This window comes from Acomys russatus, chromosome 11, assembly GCF_903995435.1.
Source record: "Acomys russatus chromosome 11, mAcoRus1.1, whole genome shotgun sequence".
NCBI classification, from domain to species: Eukaryota; Metazoa; Chordata; class Mammalia; order Rodentia; family Muridae; genus Acomys; species Acomys russatus.
Window position 1 is genome coordinate 30439963 of NC_067147.1, and position 14149 is coordinate 30454111.

Here is a 14149-nt window from a genome sequence, read left to right on the forward strand (position 1 = left end):
TCTGGATCTTTGTTCGGAGGGCAGGTAACTGCAGAATCCTAATGTCCCTTGTTTAGGGGAAATGCTACCCAGAATGCTCTGGACTCTGGAGACAGACAAATGGGAAGGATTGGGTTCTGAGGACTCAGGCATAGAGTTGGAGAACCTAGTGAATTTGTTTTTCTGTACACTATTCCCCTAAACGTTGGCTCCTTTCCTCTCTTTGGCTCAGAGGCAGGAATGGGGTGAGGGCTAAGGATGTCTGCAAGAGCAGTCAGCTAGGCCCCAGACTTGACCTGGGGAGGAGTTAAACAGCTTGTGGGAAGAGAAACGAACAGGCTCCTCTGAGAGGCCCAGGGGCTTTGGGAGTGGTGCATACCAACTTTCCAGGTAGGGCAGCTGGGGAAGGGGACATGGCCCAATGGGGTGGAGGGGATTTGGACTCTGGTCTTTCAGAGGCCCCAAGAAGACTGTTGTTATAGCAACAGAGTAGTTCCTCTTATTTCATTCTCTTTTATCAGCCCATCCCTGAAACTGGAAACTTGGTGGGCTGGGCATAAATGTCCTCACTTGCCGTGGAGGCCAGAGATGCCTACATTGCTTTTTAGTTCCTTCTTGTTCTTCCTTCTCTTCCTCGTCACCCCTTGTCTCCTCCTGTTCACCTTTCCCCCTCCTCCCTTTCCCTTTTTCTTTTCTCCTGCTGTCCTCCTCCTCTTATCTCCCCTTCTATTCCTTCTATTTCCCCCCATCTTTTTACTTATTATTTTTATTTTATGTGTACGAGTGTTTTGCCTGTCTGTGTGTATGCACACCATGATCATACAGCACCCACAGAGGCCAGAAGAAGATGTCCGATCATTTGGGACTGGAGTTACAGATGGTTGTGAGCCTCCATGTGGGTGCTGGGAGTCAAATTCAGAGCTTCTAAAAGAGCAGCCAGTGCCCTTAACCACTGAGCCATCCCTATGCCCCCCTTCTTTCCTCCCTCCCTCCCTTTTTCCCCCCTTTTCCTCTTTCCCTCCTTCCTTCCTGCCTTCTTTGAGACAGAGTCTCATTATATGTCCTCATAATCTTAGTCTTCCTGTCTCAGCCTCCCAGGTGCTGGTATCACAAAGCAGAAACCTCTTTCTTCACTGTTACTCCTTTCTCATCCAATGTCATTCTCTCTGGAAGTGGGCATGAAGAGACGCACGAGAGGATGACATGAGTCAAGCCATCACTATTACAGTTTTAATAGTTGTAACTATTTTTAATAATATAAGCATTAAAGGGGACGAGAAGGATTCAGGGGGAGCTTGCCTCCTTAACTCGCCTGGCTTCTGGCCACTGCCAACTTGCCCGATTCACTTGTGGCCTTGCAGGGGTGCCTGGCTAATGAAGGCTGAGGCTCTGGCCTCAAGGTTGTGAAGGGAACTATGTCCCATGGCCTGGTACACATCTTCAGTGAGGACTCAGGGGAAATAGGTCCCTCCTAGGTCTTTAATGGTGATGATGCGAAGGAGCATCTGCCTGTCGGGAACATGACTACCTCTCTTGGGAAAGGGCTGTGAAGTCTCTGTAGGTCTTCAGAAGGGAAAGAAGTGTCGGAGCTTAGCTGAAGGCGACTGGTGAAGAGGATCGGGGTTACTGGGAGCTTTTCCAGTCAGTAGAGAATCAGATGAATCACAGAGGCTTCTGTGTAGAAGGGCATCATGCCTTAAGGAATCCAGCATTCCCCCAGCAGCTCCTTGGGGCCAGAAGAAGACATCTTTGGCACATTTGGAGCCTACCATGGTGCAGCTGGTGATAAGAAAATGTTCCTTTTAGTGAGAAAGCTGGTATGACAGCCTATAAGGATTGGCAGTGGAGAGGTTGTAAGACAGTCAAGGGCTGCCACATCACCAGGGCTGCAAGGAGCCAAATCCAGGGGCCAGAATGCGCAGGGTATGGGGAGCCCAGTCCTACCAGAGTGTGTGGGGGTGTTAGGAATGAACAGGGCTCAAGGAGGAGATAGAAGGGGGTGGAAGCAAATGCAAGGAAAACAGATATGTATATGGGTGGGGGGGGGAGTGGGTTACAAGAGAGATCCAGGCTTCCAATGGCTGCTATTGCCAGGTTATCAGGCAGGCCCTCAGTGAGCATGTGCTTTTAGCCTATCTCCTTTCAACCTCTCTGAAGGCCCCACCTTTTCCTCTTCCTCCTCGTCGTCCTCCTCCTCCTCCTCTTCTTCTTCTTCCTCTCTTTTTTTGCTTCCACTTTTAACTTTTGCTGATTATGCTGTACTGAGTGTATTGCCTGGGAGCTACCTTCGGACCTTTATGGCAGAAGGAGGGGCATAAATAAACACACATTCGGCTGCTTTGTCATCTACAGATACTTCTCACACAACCACACTCCATCCCCATTAGCTGCCAGAGAGAGTGTTCCCCTCCCTCCTTCAGTAAGTTCCAAACAGAGTCATCAGCCTGGACCTAGAGATGAGTAAGAGAGAACCTGCCTAGAATGTACAAAGTCATGGGACTCAGCAGCCCCCTCCAGGGAGATGACTTGGTTGGCAGTGCGCTTCTTGTGCGAGCCTGCGAAGAGAATTGGGGCCCCTGGTACCCATGTGAAAATCCGGGCGTAGCGGCTTGCATTAATAACCTACACCCTGGGGAGACAGAGACAGGTGGATCCCTGGGACTCAGTGGCCAGGCATCCAAGCCTTCTGTGGTGAGCTCCAGGTCCTAGTGAGAGACCCTGTCTCAAAAAACAAGTGAAGAAAAACAAAATAATGCAGCCCAAACCAGGGCCTGGAGAGATGGTTCAACAGTTAAGAGCGTTTGGCTGCTCTTCCAGGGGGGCAGAGTTTGGTTCCCAGTATCCATGTCAGGTAGCTATCAGCTGCATGTAACTCCACATTCTGGGGAAACTGATGCTTCTGGCTTCTCTAGACACTGCACTCATGTGTACATACCTACACACACACACACACACACACACACACACACACACACACACACAGCTATATGTAATTAAAAGTGATAAAGATAAGTCTTTAAAAACAAGGTAGATGGCTCCAGAAGGCTGGTATCCAAAGCTGACATCTGACTTCCACATGCACACACTCCTCTGTGCACAGACAGGCACACACACAATTCTGAAGTTCATACAAAGGACATGCTTGCTGTGAAAAATGCAGGCAGCACAGAGATTGGCAGAATTCATTCCTGCATTCTCCAGTTGTCATGGTTTTCTGTTGTTTTTAATTATCAATATTATTAGTATTCCCAGCTAGCAATCAATCAATACACTGACACTTGTTATATTTTAAAATAGCCTTAGTTAACCTGGGGCAGGGCCCACATTAATCCTCTAAGCTACTTCCCATAGTGGGGCAGGCATGAGATCCCTGCCTCAATCCCATGCCATCTGCTCCTAATAACTTCTATCAAGTTACCTCCCATCCATAATCCTAAACACTTGCTAATGTTCTTCATCTGGGCTGAATCTCCATTGAAGCCTGCCATGTGCTTCTCTTCCATCTAACCCATGGTGGCCTTCTTCTCCTCCTCCTCTGGTCTTTCTCCTTCCTCCTCATGGAGGTCTTTCGTCCCTTCCTTCTTCTGCCTCTCAGAATTCCTCCTTCCCTAAACCTGGGAATCTTACTCAGTCCTCTATCTTCCGCCCTGCCCAGGTGGGACGGCTTTTTGTTAATGAGCATCAAAATACATCAGGCCATTCCCCCAACAGTTTTCAGAGGTGATGAACAGAACAGGTCAGGAGTATGTCTGTCCAGACTCTCCCGAGGACAGGAGTTACTACGACCTGTGTGTGTGGACTTTGGCAAGTCCAAGCTGGGCTGTCTTAAGTGTAGACAACCCACGGAGTCCAGGTGGGAAACAGCTCGCCAATGACTGCTTACCCCACTGCATGCTGAAATAATATTTTGAATATGTTGGATTAAATACAAATATTATTATTACCTTAAAATATTTATTTTGGCATGCATTATGTGTGTGCGTGTGTATGTCTGTGTGAGTATATGCCTGTGTATGTGGGTGCCTAGAAAGGCCAAAAGAGAACACTAGGTCCCATGGAGCAAGAGTTATAGGCAGTTGTGAGCCACCCAACATGGATGCTGGGATCTGGTCTCTTCAAAAGTAGGTATAAGTGCCCTAACCATTGAGCCACCTCTCCAGCCCCTACTATTATTTTGTGATGCGACCAATAACATATGTCAAATTGTATAATTGGCTGGTGTTTTTAATAACATGCCACTATAGAAGACCCTTCTCCACAATTTACATCCCTCTCCCCTGCTGTCTCGAGTGTGCTTTCTTCACGTGTTGCGCAGGCTCAAACCCAGGGTCTTGTGCATGCACAGCACTCGACCCCTAAGCTATGCCCTCAGCCTGTGTGTGTATTTTTTATTAATGAGACTGGAGATTGCTTTTTTTCCCTTACAGATTTTTTTTTTTTTTTTAAAAATGAGTGCTTACAGATACAGATAGATTTTGTTTTTAAAATGCTATGTAGCCCAGGCTGGCCTCCAATTCAGGATCATCCTGCATCAGTCTAGGATTATTACTAGGTGTGTATCTTTCCCGACTCAGAAGTAGATATTTGGATGGATGTAGACACTGAGGTAAATTAAGCAACATGACAGGGATAATATGTAAAAATAGAGGCTTTGAACTCATGCCCTCTAACTCTGAGTACACGTTTCCTTATGTCCCAGGATTTACTTTGCTGTGACTAGGCTGTGGAGAACTGTGAGATGCTTTTTATTTTCAAGACAGTGTCTCAGTTTGTAACCCAGGCTGTCCTTGAGCTCCAAATCTGCCTGCTTCATAAGAGCAGAAATTATAGATGTGTACCACCATGCCTAGCTCTGGAGGTTCTTGAGTGTGTGTGTGTGTGTGTGTGTGTGTGTGTGTGTGTGTGCGCGCGCGCGCGCGCGCGCCTGCATGGGGGAAGGGGAAAATAAAGGATTAAGGAGCATTCCTGCAGATAGCCAAGCCTTGGCCTCCACAAATAAAAAAAAGACTTAGCTCAGCCCCACTGACTCTAACCCACTTTCCCCCCAGGCCCTTGGCCTCGGCTGGTGCAGGGGTGCGGGAGAGCATCAGCGTGAAGTACCAGGCGGATGAGCCCCGAGGAGAGTTCTGTCCATCCTTTCCAATTCCTCCTGTTGGTGGGGATCCCTGTGGCCAGTGCTTATTTCCTGGTCCAATGCCTTCGATGGCAGTGTTCTCAGTGGCTGCTAGGGGCCTGCCGGAAGCCGGATGTCCAAGAGGAACCTGTGTCCCCACCCACTCCATTACCAGAATACGAACTCCCAAGGCAGTGCCTGCCTCCCACACTACCTGACGTGGCTGCCTTCTACCAGGAACTCCACACACCCACCAAGGGCCAGACCATCACCCGGCAGCTGATGCAGAAGCTGCTGGTGTTTACTGCTCGAGAGGTGGATCACCGTGGTGGGTGCCTGATGTTGCAAGACACAGGCATTTCCCTGTTCATCCCTCCAGGTAACTTCCCAGACTCCTCTTGGGCATAGAGTTCTTCAGGCAGAAAGTTAGGGTCCCTCGTCTGAGCTCCACCCACAGACAACTTTGGAATTTGGAAAATTGTATTTGTAGTTTAGCTTTTTTAAATTTTTTATTTTTTTGAGTCCAAAGATGAGTCTCCACAGAGTTTTGGGGACAGTTTCCTAGCAGGTGAATGTAAAATGTAAAATTGCTTTAAAGAAAGCCTGCTATGATAAATCTCCGAACAAAAGATGGAAGATTGTGGTTGTATGGTCACACAAATCCCCATACAAGTGGCTGTGGCCCTGGAAGGAAACGGGCTTTAGAACTGTACCCCAGGCCAGCTCACAGTGGACTTCTTCAAGTGTCAAAACATTTCTACTTGCTCGACTTACTTCAGTCCTTTGTCCATCCAGGTGCTGTGACAGTGGGTCGCCAGGAGAAGGTGTCTTTGGTTCTGGTGTGGGACCTGACAGATGGCCCGTCATTGTCTCATAGACAGGGACTAGTGAGTCCTGTGGTGGCATGTGGCCCTCATGGGGCCTCTTTCCTGAAGCCTTGCACCCTCACATTCAAGCACTGTGCTCAGCAGCCCAGTCAGGCCTGTGCCTACACCAGCAACACTTCCTTACTGGATGCCAAGAACTGGAGGCCTCTGGCTCGGCCGGGGCCTCATATCTCCAGGGACGAATGTCAAATCCTGCTCTCTCACTTCAGGTAAGCCTTTGGCCTTTGGCCTGTCCTCCTGCTGTGCATCTCTAGTATTGTCCCCATGGGCCCATCCTATTGTTCTGTGTCCCTCTCTGGCAGTGTCCTTCTCTGTCTGCCACCTTTTTATGGTGTCAGAACTGCCTGCCCCTTTATTTTCTCGGAAGCTTCCACACAGTCTCTTAGGCCCCGTGTGTCCCTCTCTTAGCCCACTGTTCTAATGTTCATGGCAGTTCTTTTTGTCATCGAAACCCCATCTAAGGCTGTGTCGCTGTCTAACTTCCTATCCGGAGGCACCTGATTCAACTTATCCCTTTGTCTAGCAAGCATGTCCAATCCACAACCCACTGGCCCTGGATAGCCAGAACAGCTCCACACTTGACCCAACACAGAAGAGTAGACTTGCTTAAAACATAATGAGATTTTTTTTTTTTTGAAACTCAGTTGCATGGTTCTTGAGTGTGACTTTATGGATGACATCCTTGTGCCTCAATGGCTAAAGGTTGGACACACCTGTAGCAAGTTTGTCCCATCCTCACATGTGTCTTTCATAGCTGCCTTTCTCTATCCTGTGCCTCTCTTCAGGACTGTCTCTGAACTCTTAAGGGTAGACTGTCTCCTTCCGGTTCATGTCATATCTGTCCTCCATCTCTTAGGCTCTTAGGGCTTCTGCTTCCCAGTTTCCTTGTCACCCACTGACTAGAGGAGGACTGGCTGCAGGACCCCCTTCAAGTCATGGAGACCCTGTGACTACTTTGTTGGCACTGCCAGCTAATACACACTGGCTTCCTCCCCAGTAGGTGGTTGTCACTGAATTGGTAACAATCTTCACTGATGTGACAATGTACTGACAAAAGCAACTTTGGGAAGGTATCGGGGGTTCACATTTCAAGTGTACACTTGATCTTGGGGGCAGGAGACTGAGGCAGCTGGCCCTGGTACCTCTTTAGTCAAGCATCAGAGAAAGAGATGGCTGTTGCCAGTCCTTTTTGCTTTGCGCTCAGTCCAGGAACCCCATCCTGTCCGTCAGGGCATCTTCCCACCTCAGTAACTCACGTGGGAAGCTCCCTCACAGGCTCACCCAGAGATTTGTCTTTAGAGCCTGCCATTGACATCACAATCATCACAGCCCATTCACTTCTTGATCCTCTAAGCCACTCTGTCCTTCACCTGGTCCTCCCTCTGTGCCTATTTGGAGTGATCCCCTCACCCATATAGAGACCTCCTTAGATGACAGAAGCCTGGTGGTAGGCACCTTGGATCCTGACCTTCCTGGTACCTATGCTTGGGCATCTGCCACCATCTCCCTCCACAGTCTCTACACCTGTGTCCTGGAGGCACCCCGGGGCCAGACAGCCCGCAAATGGCTGCAGCTGGCACTGTTCTGCTCCCCACTGGCACCAGGGCAGACCCACCTGCAGCTGCGTATCTACTTCCTGAACAATACTCCCTGCGCCCTGCAGTGGGCTATCACCAACGAACAGCCCCATGGAGGACGCCTGCGTGGGCCCTGTCAGCTCTTCGACTTCACTGGGGCCAGAGCGGACCAATGCCTGAAGCTCAAGTACATCTCTGAGGGTGAGGGGGTGGGCCTCAGGGGGCAGGTGGCTAGGAAACTCCATGAGAGGGAGGTTCAGAGCCCCCCTCTAGCCTGCCAGGAAATCTAGAAACCCCAAATTTATTTCCTGTGGTTCCCAGCTGTCTTGAGAGGACTGCCTGGCTGTCTTCACTTTCCTCTGTCTCCCACTCAGGCCACCAGACACCCCAGAACAAAGAGATGCTAAGTGGGGGGCTGGAAGCAAGAGGAACCTTGGCTCTGGAGCTGTGTTCTGAGTTTGTCTGCCTGCCAGGGCCTTTCTTAAGGCTTGGGCAGCTGACAGTGTTTCTGGAATCTTCTGTGTGGTTGTGCACAGGCATATTATTTTTGGGTGTATACAACCGCTTCAAGAGGTGGAGTAGAGGATGAAGGGAAGCTGTGGGGCATTGTGTGTGTGTGTGTGTGTGTATAGTATAGAAACAGCCACTTTGAGGTGCCCACACAAGCTCATGGATTTCCATTGGCTCAAGACCCTTCTGCCTTGAGTCATCCTGTTGTCTCCCCACAACTCCCTTCTCGTCCTCTAAGACCCTCTGCTCTTTCCTCTCCCCAGGTTGGGAAAATGTGGATGACAGCAGTAGCCAGCTGGTGCCCCATCTTCACATCTGGCATGGAAAGTGTCCCTTCCGCTCTTTCTGCTTCCGGAGAAAGGCAGGTATGCCCTGGGCCCTGCTCTGTTCCTGTCCTCCCTACCCAGCTACCCTACTCTGCAGCCCTGTCTTGAGTCTTTTTCTTGCTCACCTATCTTGCTTCTCTTTGCAGCCAATGAGAATGAAGATTGCTCGGCATTAACCAATGAGATCCTTGTCACCATGCACACCTTCCAGGATGTGAGTTGTGCAGAGGCACAGATGATGGGCAGGGCCTTGGAAAGTCTGGGCAAGGGAGATGGGGCCAGTATACAGTGAGCAGGCTCCTAATTACAAAGCAAAGTAGTCAAAGAACTACATCTTTGAGAGACTTAGGCCAGCTGGCCCCTTAGTTACCCTCTATCCCTGAGCTCTTTCTATGAATGGGTGAAAAAAAAAAAGCAGAAAGTTAAAAAATTCAAATTCTATATTAACTCTTTCTCCCATCTCCGGACAGCTAGGGCCTCTGGGAGACCTGGCCTCCTCCAAGGTGACAATCCCTGTTTATCTTCAGTGGGGATGACTAGAAAGGAGGATGGGAGCAGGTGGAAGGGGGAGGGGCTAGGCAACCCCCCTTACCCTCCCAACCCCCGCAACCCCCTCAGGGAAAAGATGAACTTGTCAGGTTTGAAGGTCTTAGGAAAACTAAAGAAGCATCTTGCAGGATGAGGGTAGACAGCGGCACATTGTTATTCGGGGAGGACAGTTGGAAGTCAGTTTCTCTGGTACTGGGTAGTGTCCTGTGTCTTGTGCTTTCTGTCAGCTTAGGATGCATCCTGTGTGGTTTTATTGTTCTCAAGGGCAAACCTAAGTCAGACTGTGAGCTTCTAGGGTCTGGGAGGGGCAGAGGGTCCAGGGGGCTGGGTGGGGTGGGGGCTGTGTCTTCTGGTGACAGGGTTGTGTCAAGTTGCAGGAGAGTTCTGAGGAATGGAGGGGGTGGGGACTTGGGGGAGGAGTGTCTCATGACCCCTGAGTGTGATCCCTGTCCCTGTTGGTGATTTAGGGCTTGGAAACCAAATACATGGAAATCCTCAGATTCCAGGCATCAGAGGAGGAGACCTGGGCAGTACCACCTCCAGTCTCCCAGCCACCCCTGTGCAATAGGTGAGTAAAGGTGGTGTGGCTGCTGCCTGGGGATGTTTGACAAACCTGTCTCAGCACCAGTAAATAGAAAGGATGAGAGAATGATTGGGTCTCTCTCTCTGTGTGTGTGTGTGTGTGTGTGTATGTGTGTGTATGTACATGTAGGTGTGTGGAGGCACCTGGAGACCAGAGGTGAACCTTGGGTATTGCTCCTTAGGAGCCACCATCTTGTTTTTTAGTCTCTCACTGGGACTTGGAGCTCTAGATGACCAGCAAACTCAGGAAATCTGTCTGTCTCCCTCACCCTCGAGCTAGAGTCACAAGGGCGTGTCACCACATTAGACTTCATATGGGTGTTGATTATTGTATTCAGGACCTCAGGACTGTGTGGCAACAGGTTGGGCTGTCTGCCCAGCCCTAGATCTTGGGCCCTTCCTTCTGTAAGCACCCTATTCTGTGCCTCAGGCTGCCCCCGGAGCTCTTTGAGCAGCTGCAGATGTTGTTGGAACCCAACAGTGTCACTGGGAATGACTGGCGCAGACTGGCTTCACACCTGGGGCTCTGCGGCATGAAGATCCGGTAAGCGACAGTAGGTCACAGGTAGACTGGGAGTGGGGGACCTTCAGGACACCCTGGGAACCAGACTAGGGACAAGGGGGTGACTTGAAAGTTTGTGAAGGCCTGCTGAGTCCCTCCTGAGTCCCTTTAGGACACCTCTGTCTTCTACATCTTCAACCTCTGTCCAGAGTAGCTGTCACCAGACACTCAGGTCCATAAACTGGCCGGCCACCCGCTTTCCCACTTTCCCTGTGTTTCAGGGAAAGTGAGAAAGAGAAAGTGATAAAATAATCACTTCCAGTTTAGCTAAACTGGGCAGAGAAAGGCCTCCAATTCCTCATAACTGTCTTACAATTGAGTCATGAGATAAAGACTAGAGGACAAGTAGACCTGGTTATAGTACAGTCTCTCTGAAGGACTGGGGAAGGTGACTCGACCCCAGGTTGCCACCAGCGTCTCAGTTCTTTATTCCAGAGACAGTTTTATTGTAATCGTTGTTCAAGTCCAGGACTGAAGAAAACAGGGGAGGCATTAAGATCCTGGTGTTGGTAAGAGAGCCTCAGGGGCTGTTTAGGGTGGTGGTATAAAAGCCCCTCACCTGTGTGTCTGAGCCTGACCAAGCCCATTGTTTCCAGATCATTCCTTGCATTAGGTGTAGAGTGGAAGCCTTTTGTATTTTCTCCATGGAAGTCAACTTCGAGCTTGCAGTCTTGTGTCTGTTATATGAACTGTGTAGGTGGGAGGAAAAACAAAAAAGGTAGTGATAGTCTCACAGTTGAAGAGAAGTGTAGAATTTAGACTACCTCGCTGTCTCCCCAGGACTCTAAGCCCCTTCTTTCAGCATGAGACCAGTTATATGATGTCTGTCTCATGGTAGGTGTGCAATAAATATTTCACAAGGAATGATACAGGTCACTGGTACGAGCTTGCCACAGTGTGGCCCAAGGCATGGAAAAGCAGATTATAGGATGAAGTGTGTACAACATGTAGCTGGAAGCCTGTGGCTTGTTAACACAGTCAGTGTTAGCAATCACAGTGGCAGTGCAGCTGGGGCTCCTGCCAAGGCGCTCACAAAGGGGTTGGTAGGAGGCGGATTCTGTGCTAGGTCCTAGAGTCCAGGCCGTGAATGCAGTGGTCAGAGATGAGCTAGAGCCAGACCTTGGAAGCAGAAGAGATTTAAACAGTTGTCAAGTAGCTGTCTATGTGCCACCAAGTACGGGGATACAAGAGTGAAATATGTTTTCACCTCCCGGGAGTGCAGATGATCTATAGCAAGGGACTCTGAGAACTTGAGAATTAAGAGCAAGAATTCCTTGTGCCCTCTCGTGTTTGTTCAGTATTGCAAAACACTGAAAAGTGAGACACAAACAGTTGAAGCGAAAAATAGCTGAGGATGACCAGAGGGCTGCAGAATTGAGAGTAAGAATTGAGAGGAGGTCATGGATGGACATTCTAGCTGTGGGGAGCCGCTGAGGTGTGGAATGGGGCCAGGATATGCAATGGGATAGGGATGGACCCGGGCATAGAGGCTTAGGAGGGAAGGTCAAAGGAGTGGGGGCATCACCAGGAGGCTAGAAGTTGGAGATTGGCTGGTAAATAAAACCCCTGAAAGGTTCCCAAACAATGGAGGGTTGTCATAGAAACCAGGAATGTGATACAAAACAAAATCATAAACATACGTAAAGCATGCTTTTTTTTTTTCTGTTTTGTTTTTAATTTTCATGGTTCTCCAGTGTAAACTTTGTAGATATCACCTGTATCGGTTTGCTTTCTATTGCTGTGATAAAACACCATGACCAAAAGCAACTTGGGGGAGGACAGTCCATTTATTATTATTATTATTATTATTATTATTATTATTATTATTACTACTACTACTACTACGTTCTAGTTTTTGAAGGCAGGGTTTCTCTGTGTAATAGTCTTGGCTGTCCTTAACTCATTTTGTAGAACAGGTTGTCCTTGAACTCACAGAGATCCACCTGCCTCTGTCTCCTGAGTTCTGGGATTAAAGACGTGCGCCACCACGCCCATTTTGAAGAGACGTCAGGGCAGAAACTCAAGGTAGGAACCTAGGGCAGAACTGATGCAAAGGCCATGAAGGGGTTCTGCTAACGGCTGTGGTCCCCATGGCTTGCTCAAGTCTGCTTTATTATACCACTGAGGACCATCTGCCCAGGGATGGTGTCACACACAGTGAGCTGGACCCTCTAACATCAATCATTAATCAAAGAAATGACCCCCAAAGACTAGCCTACAAGCAATCTGATGGGAGTACTTTCTCAGTTGAGGTTTCCTTTTCCTAAATGACTGTAGCTTGTGTCCAGTTCATCAAAGGTCGAACTTTCTTAGAGGCTGTCTCATGTAAGTTTTCAGCTCAGTAAGATGAACCTGAGGCATAAGAGGAGTAGAGGCCAGAGCCACCTCAACTTTCAAAGTCCCGCCTCCTTGGGAAGTAGGCAAGAGCAGCTGCTCACATCTCATTGTCCCCCTGTCCCTTGGAAACAGGTTCTTGTCCTGCCAGCGCAGCCCGGCCGCGGCCATTCTGGAGTTGTTCGAGGAACAGAATGGCAGCCTGCAGGAGCTACACTACCTCATGACCTCCATGGAGCGGCTGGACTGCGCTTCTGCCATCCAGAACTACCTGAACCGGACCCCCAGGGATAGCCCTGCCACAATGCACGGAGGAGGCGCCTGGGAGAACCGTGGCCTAGAGCTGGATGAGAAACTCTGAGCACGCCCCGCGGCCATGCAGGGTACTTCAAGAGACCATGCCATGCCTATGAGCTCAGGATCAATGCCGAGGTGCGGGTGAACCAAGCTGTGACCGACTATCTGCCCTGCATCAGGACAGGCCTCCATCCTGCAGGCCCACTTTGTCCTGAGTGCAAGTTCCCTCCTGGTCGGTAGGGGGCGCGGGAGTCTGCGAGATGGCACAGCCAAGCCAGCTTCCAAGATAACTTTAATTCTCTCTTGGCCGGCCTCAGAGACTGCTCAGTCATGGAGCACTGGGTCTCAGCACCTGGCTGGGACCATGAGGAATGTTGGCCTCTTTGAACTTGCCCTGGAGTCTGTTCTGCCAAATGGAGACGTACTCACTGCCAGCTGAGAGCAACATTCTAGAAAGTGCCTCCCCGTGGTTAGGGGATGTAGTGGATGTGCAACTGTGTTGAGTAGGGAGGGCGCTGAAGGGGGCTGGAGCAAAGAGAAGCCTCCAGAAAGGATCTTGTGGGGAGACCTTTGGATGGGGCTTGGGGGATAGGGTGGATGCACGGGGTACAACTAAGAGTCAGTGTGTTGGGCTGCACTAATGAGCTCAGTTGATGAGTATGAGAAAGGGTAGCCGGCAGCCTCCACTCCCTTCGTCTCTTCACACGCAGTTTACACCTCATCCTCCCTTTCGGCCATTGTTTCTCACACAAGATGCTGAGAAAAAGCCTCAGGGTGCACACTCTCCCCCCACCCTCTGTCTCTCCACCTTCAGCTGAGAGTGCTCCCTTTTCCTACTCCATCTCAGGTCAGCTTCGTTAAGTTGCTCGGCTCTTCACATTGTTTCACCTCTATCTAGTTATGGAGCCCTATCTTTGTATTTCTTTCTTTATTAAAAAACAAACAAACAAACAAACAAACAAACAAACAAAACAAATCCTCAGTCATTCCCTCAGGCAAGCATCTCTGAAGTAATGCCATGAATTAAGGCTACTGACAGAGCACCAGCTATTCCCCGGGGAGAATGAGTGAGATATTTCCCTCACACATCAAGATCTCCATTAGGGCCAGGAAGCAAAGACTAAGGGTTAATGGACTCTCCACCCAGACAGCAGTTCTGGCTGTCAATACTCTTGCTTACCAATAGTTTTGTTACTTTGTCCAAAAGCAGACGATCTCTCCAGAAACACTAAACAATTCACTCCCATATTTAATTAAAGTAATGATACTTTTTAATGGTATACAATACTAGTAAAATATGAAGATGCCTTTCTTCATAACTATGTTTTGCCATGACTGATAAATTTAGACGTAGGTATACACTTTTCAGTTATATATGTGTGGACATTGAATGTGTGAGTGCAGGTGTCAGTGGAGGGCAGAAGAGGCTCTTG

General features: G+C 49.3%; 1 protein-coding gene across 1 annotated transcript; it reads left to right on the forward strand.

Annotated features, from left to right (window-relative positions):
- The first annotated feature begins 5058 nt into the window (after positions 1-5058).
- Unc5cl (unc-5 family C-terminal like) lies at positions 5059-12843 on the forward strand. The gene is made up of 8 exons (XM_051153041.1): positions 5059-5471; positions 5888-6188; positions 7495-7757; positions 8330-8431; positions 8539-8606; positions 9409-9509; positions 9954-10067; positions 12555-12843. The coding sequence occupies exons 1-8, from the start codon at positions 5087-5089 to the stop codon at positions 12778-12780; spliced, it is 1560 nt and encodes a 519-aa protein (XP_051008998.1). The 5' UTR covers positions 5059-5086; the 3' UTR covers positions 12781-12843.
- Positions 12844-14149: the final 1306 nt, after the last annotated feature.

Bases quoted from the DNA above. Each gene is read 5' to 3' on its own strand.
- Unc5cl (XM_051153041.1), top strand. From the start codon at position 5,087: ATGAGCCCCGAGGAGAGTTCTGTCCATCCTTTCCAATTCCTCCTGTTG. The intron at 9,510-9,953 runs GTGAGTAAAGGT...TCTGTGCCTCAG, and splicing joins CAGCCACCCCTGTGCAATAG to GCTGCCCCCGGAGCTCTTTG. The intron at 10,068-12,554 runs GTAAGCGACAGT...CCTTGGAAACAG, and splicing joins CTCTGCGGCATGAAGATCCG to GTTCTTGTCCTGCCAGCGCA.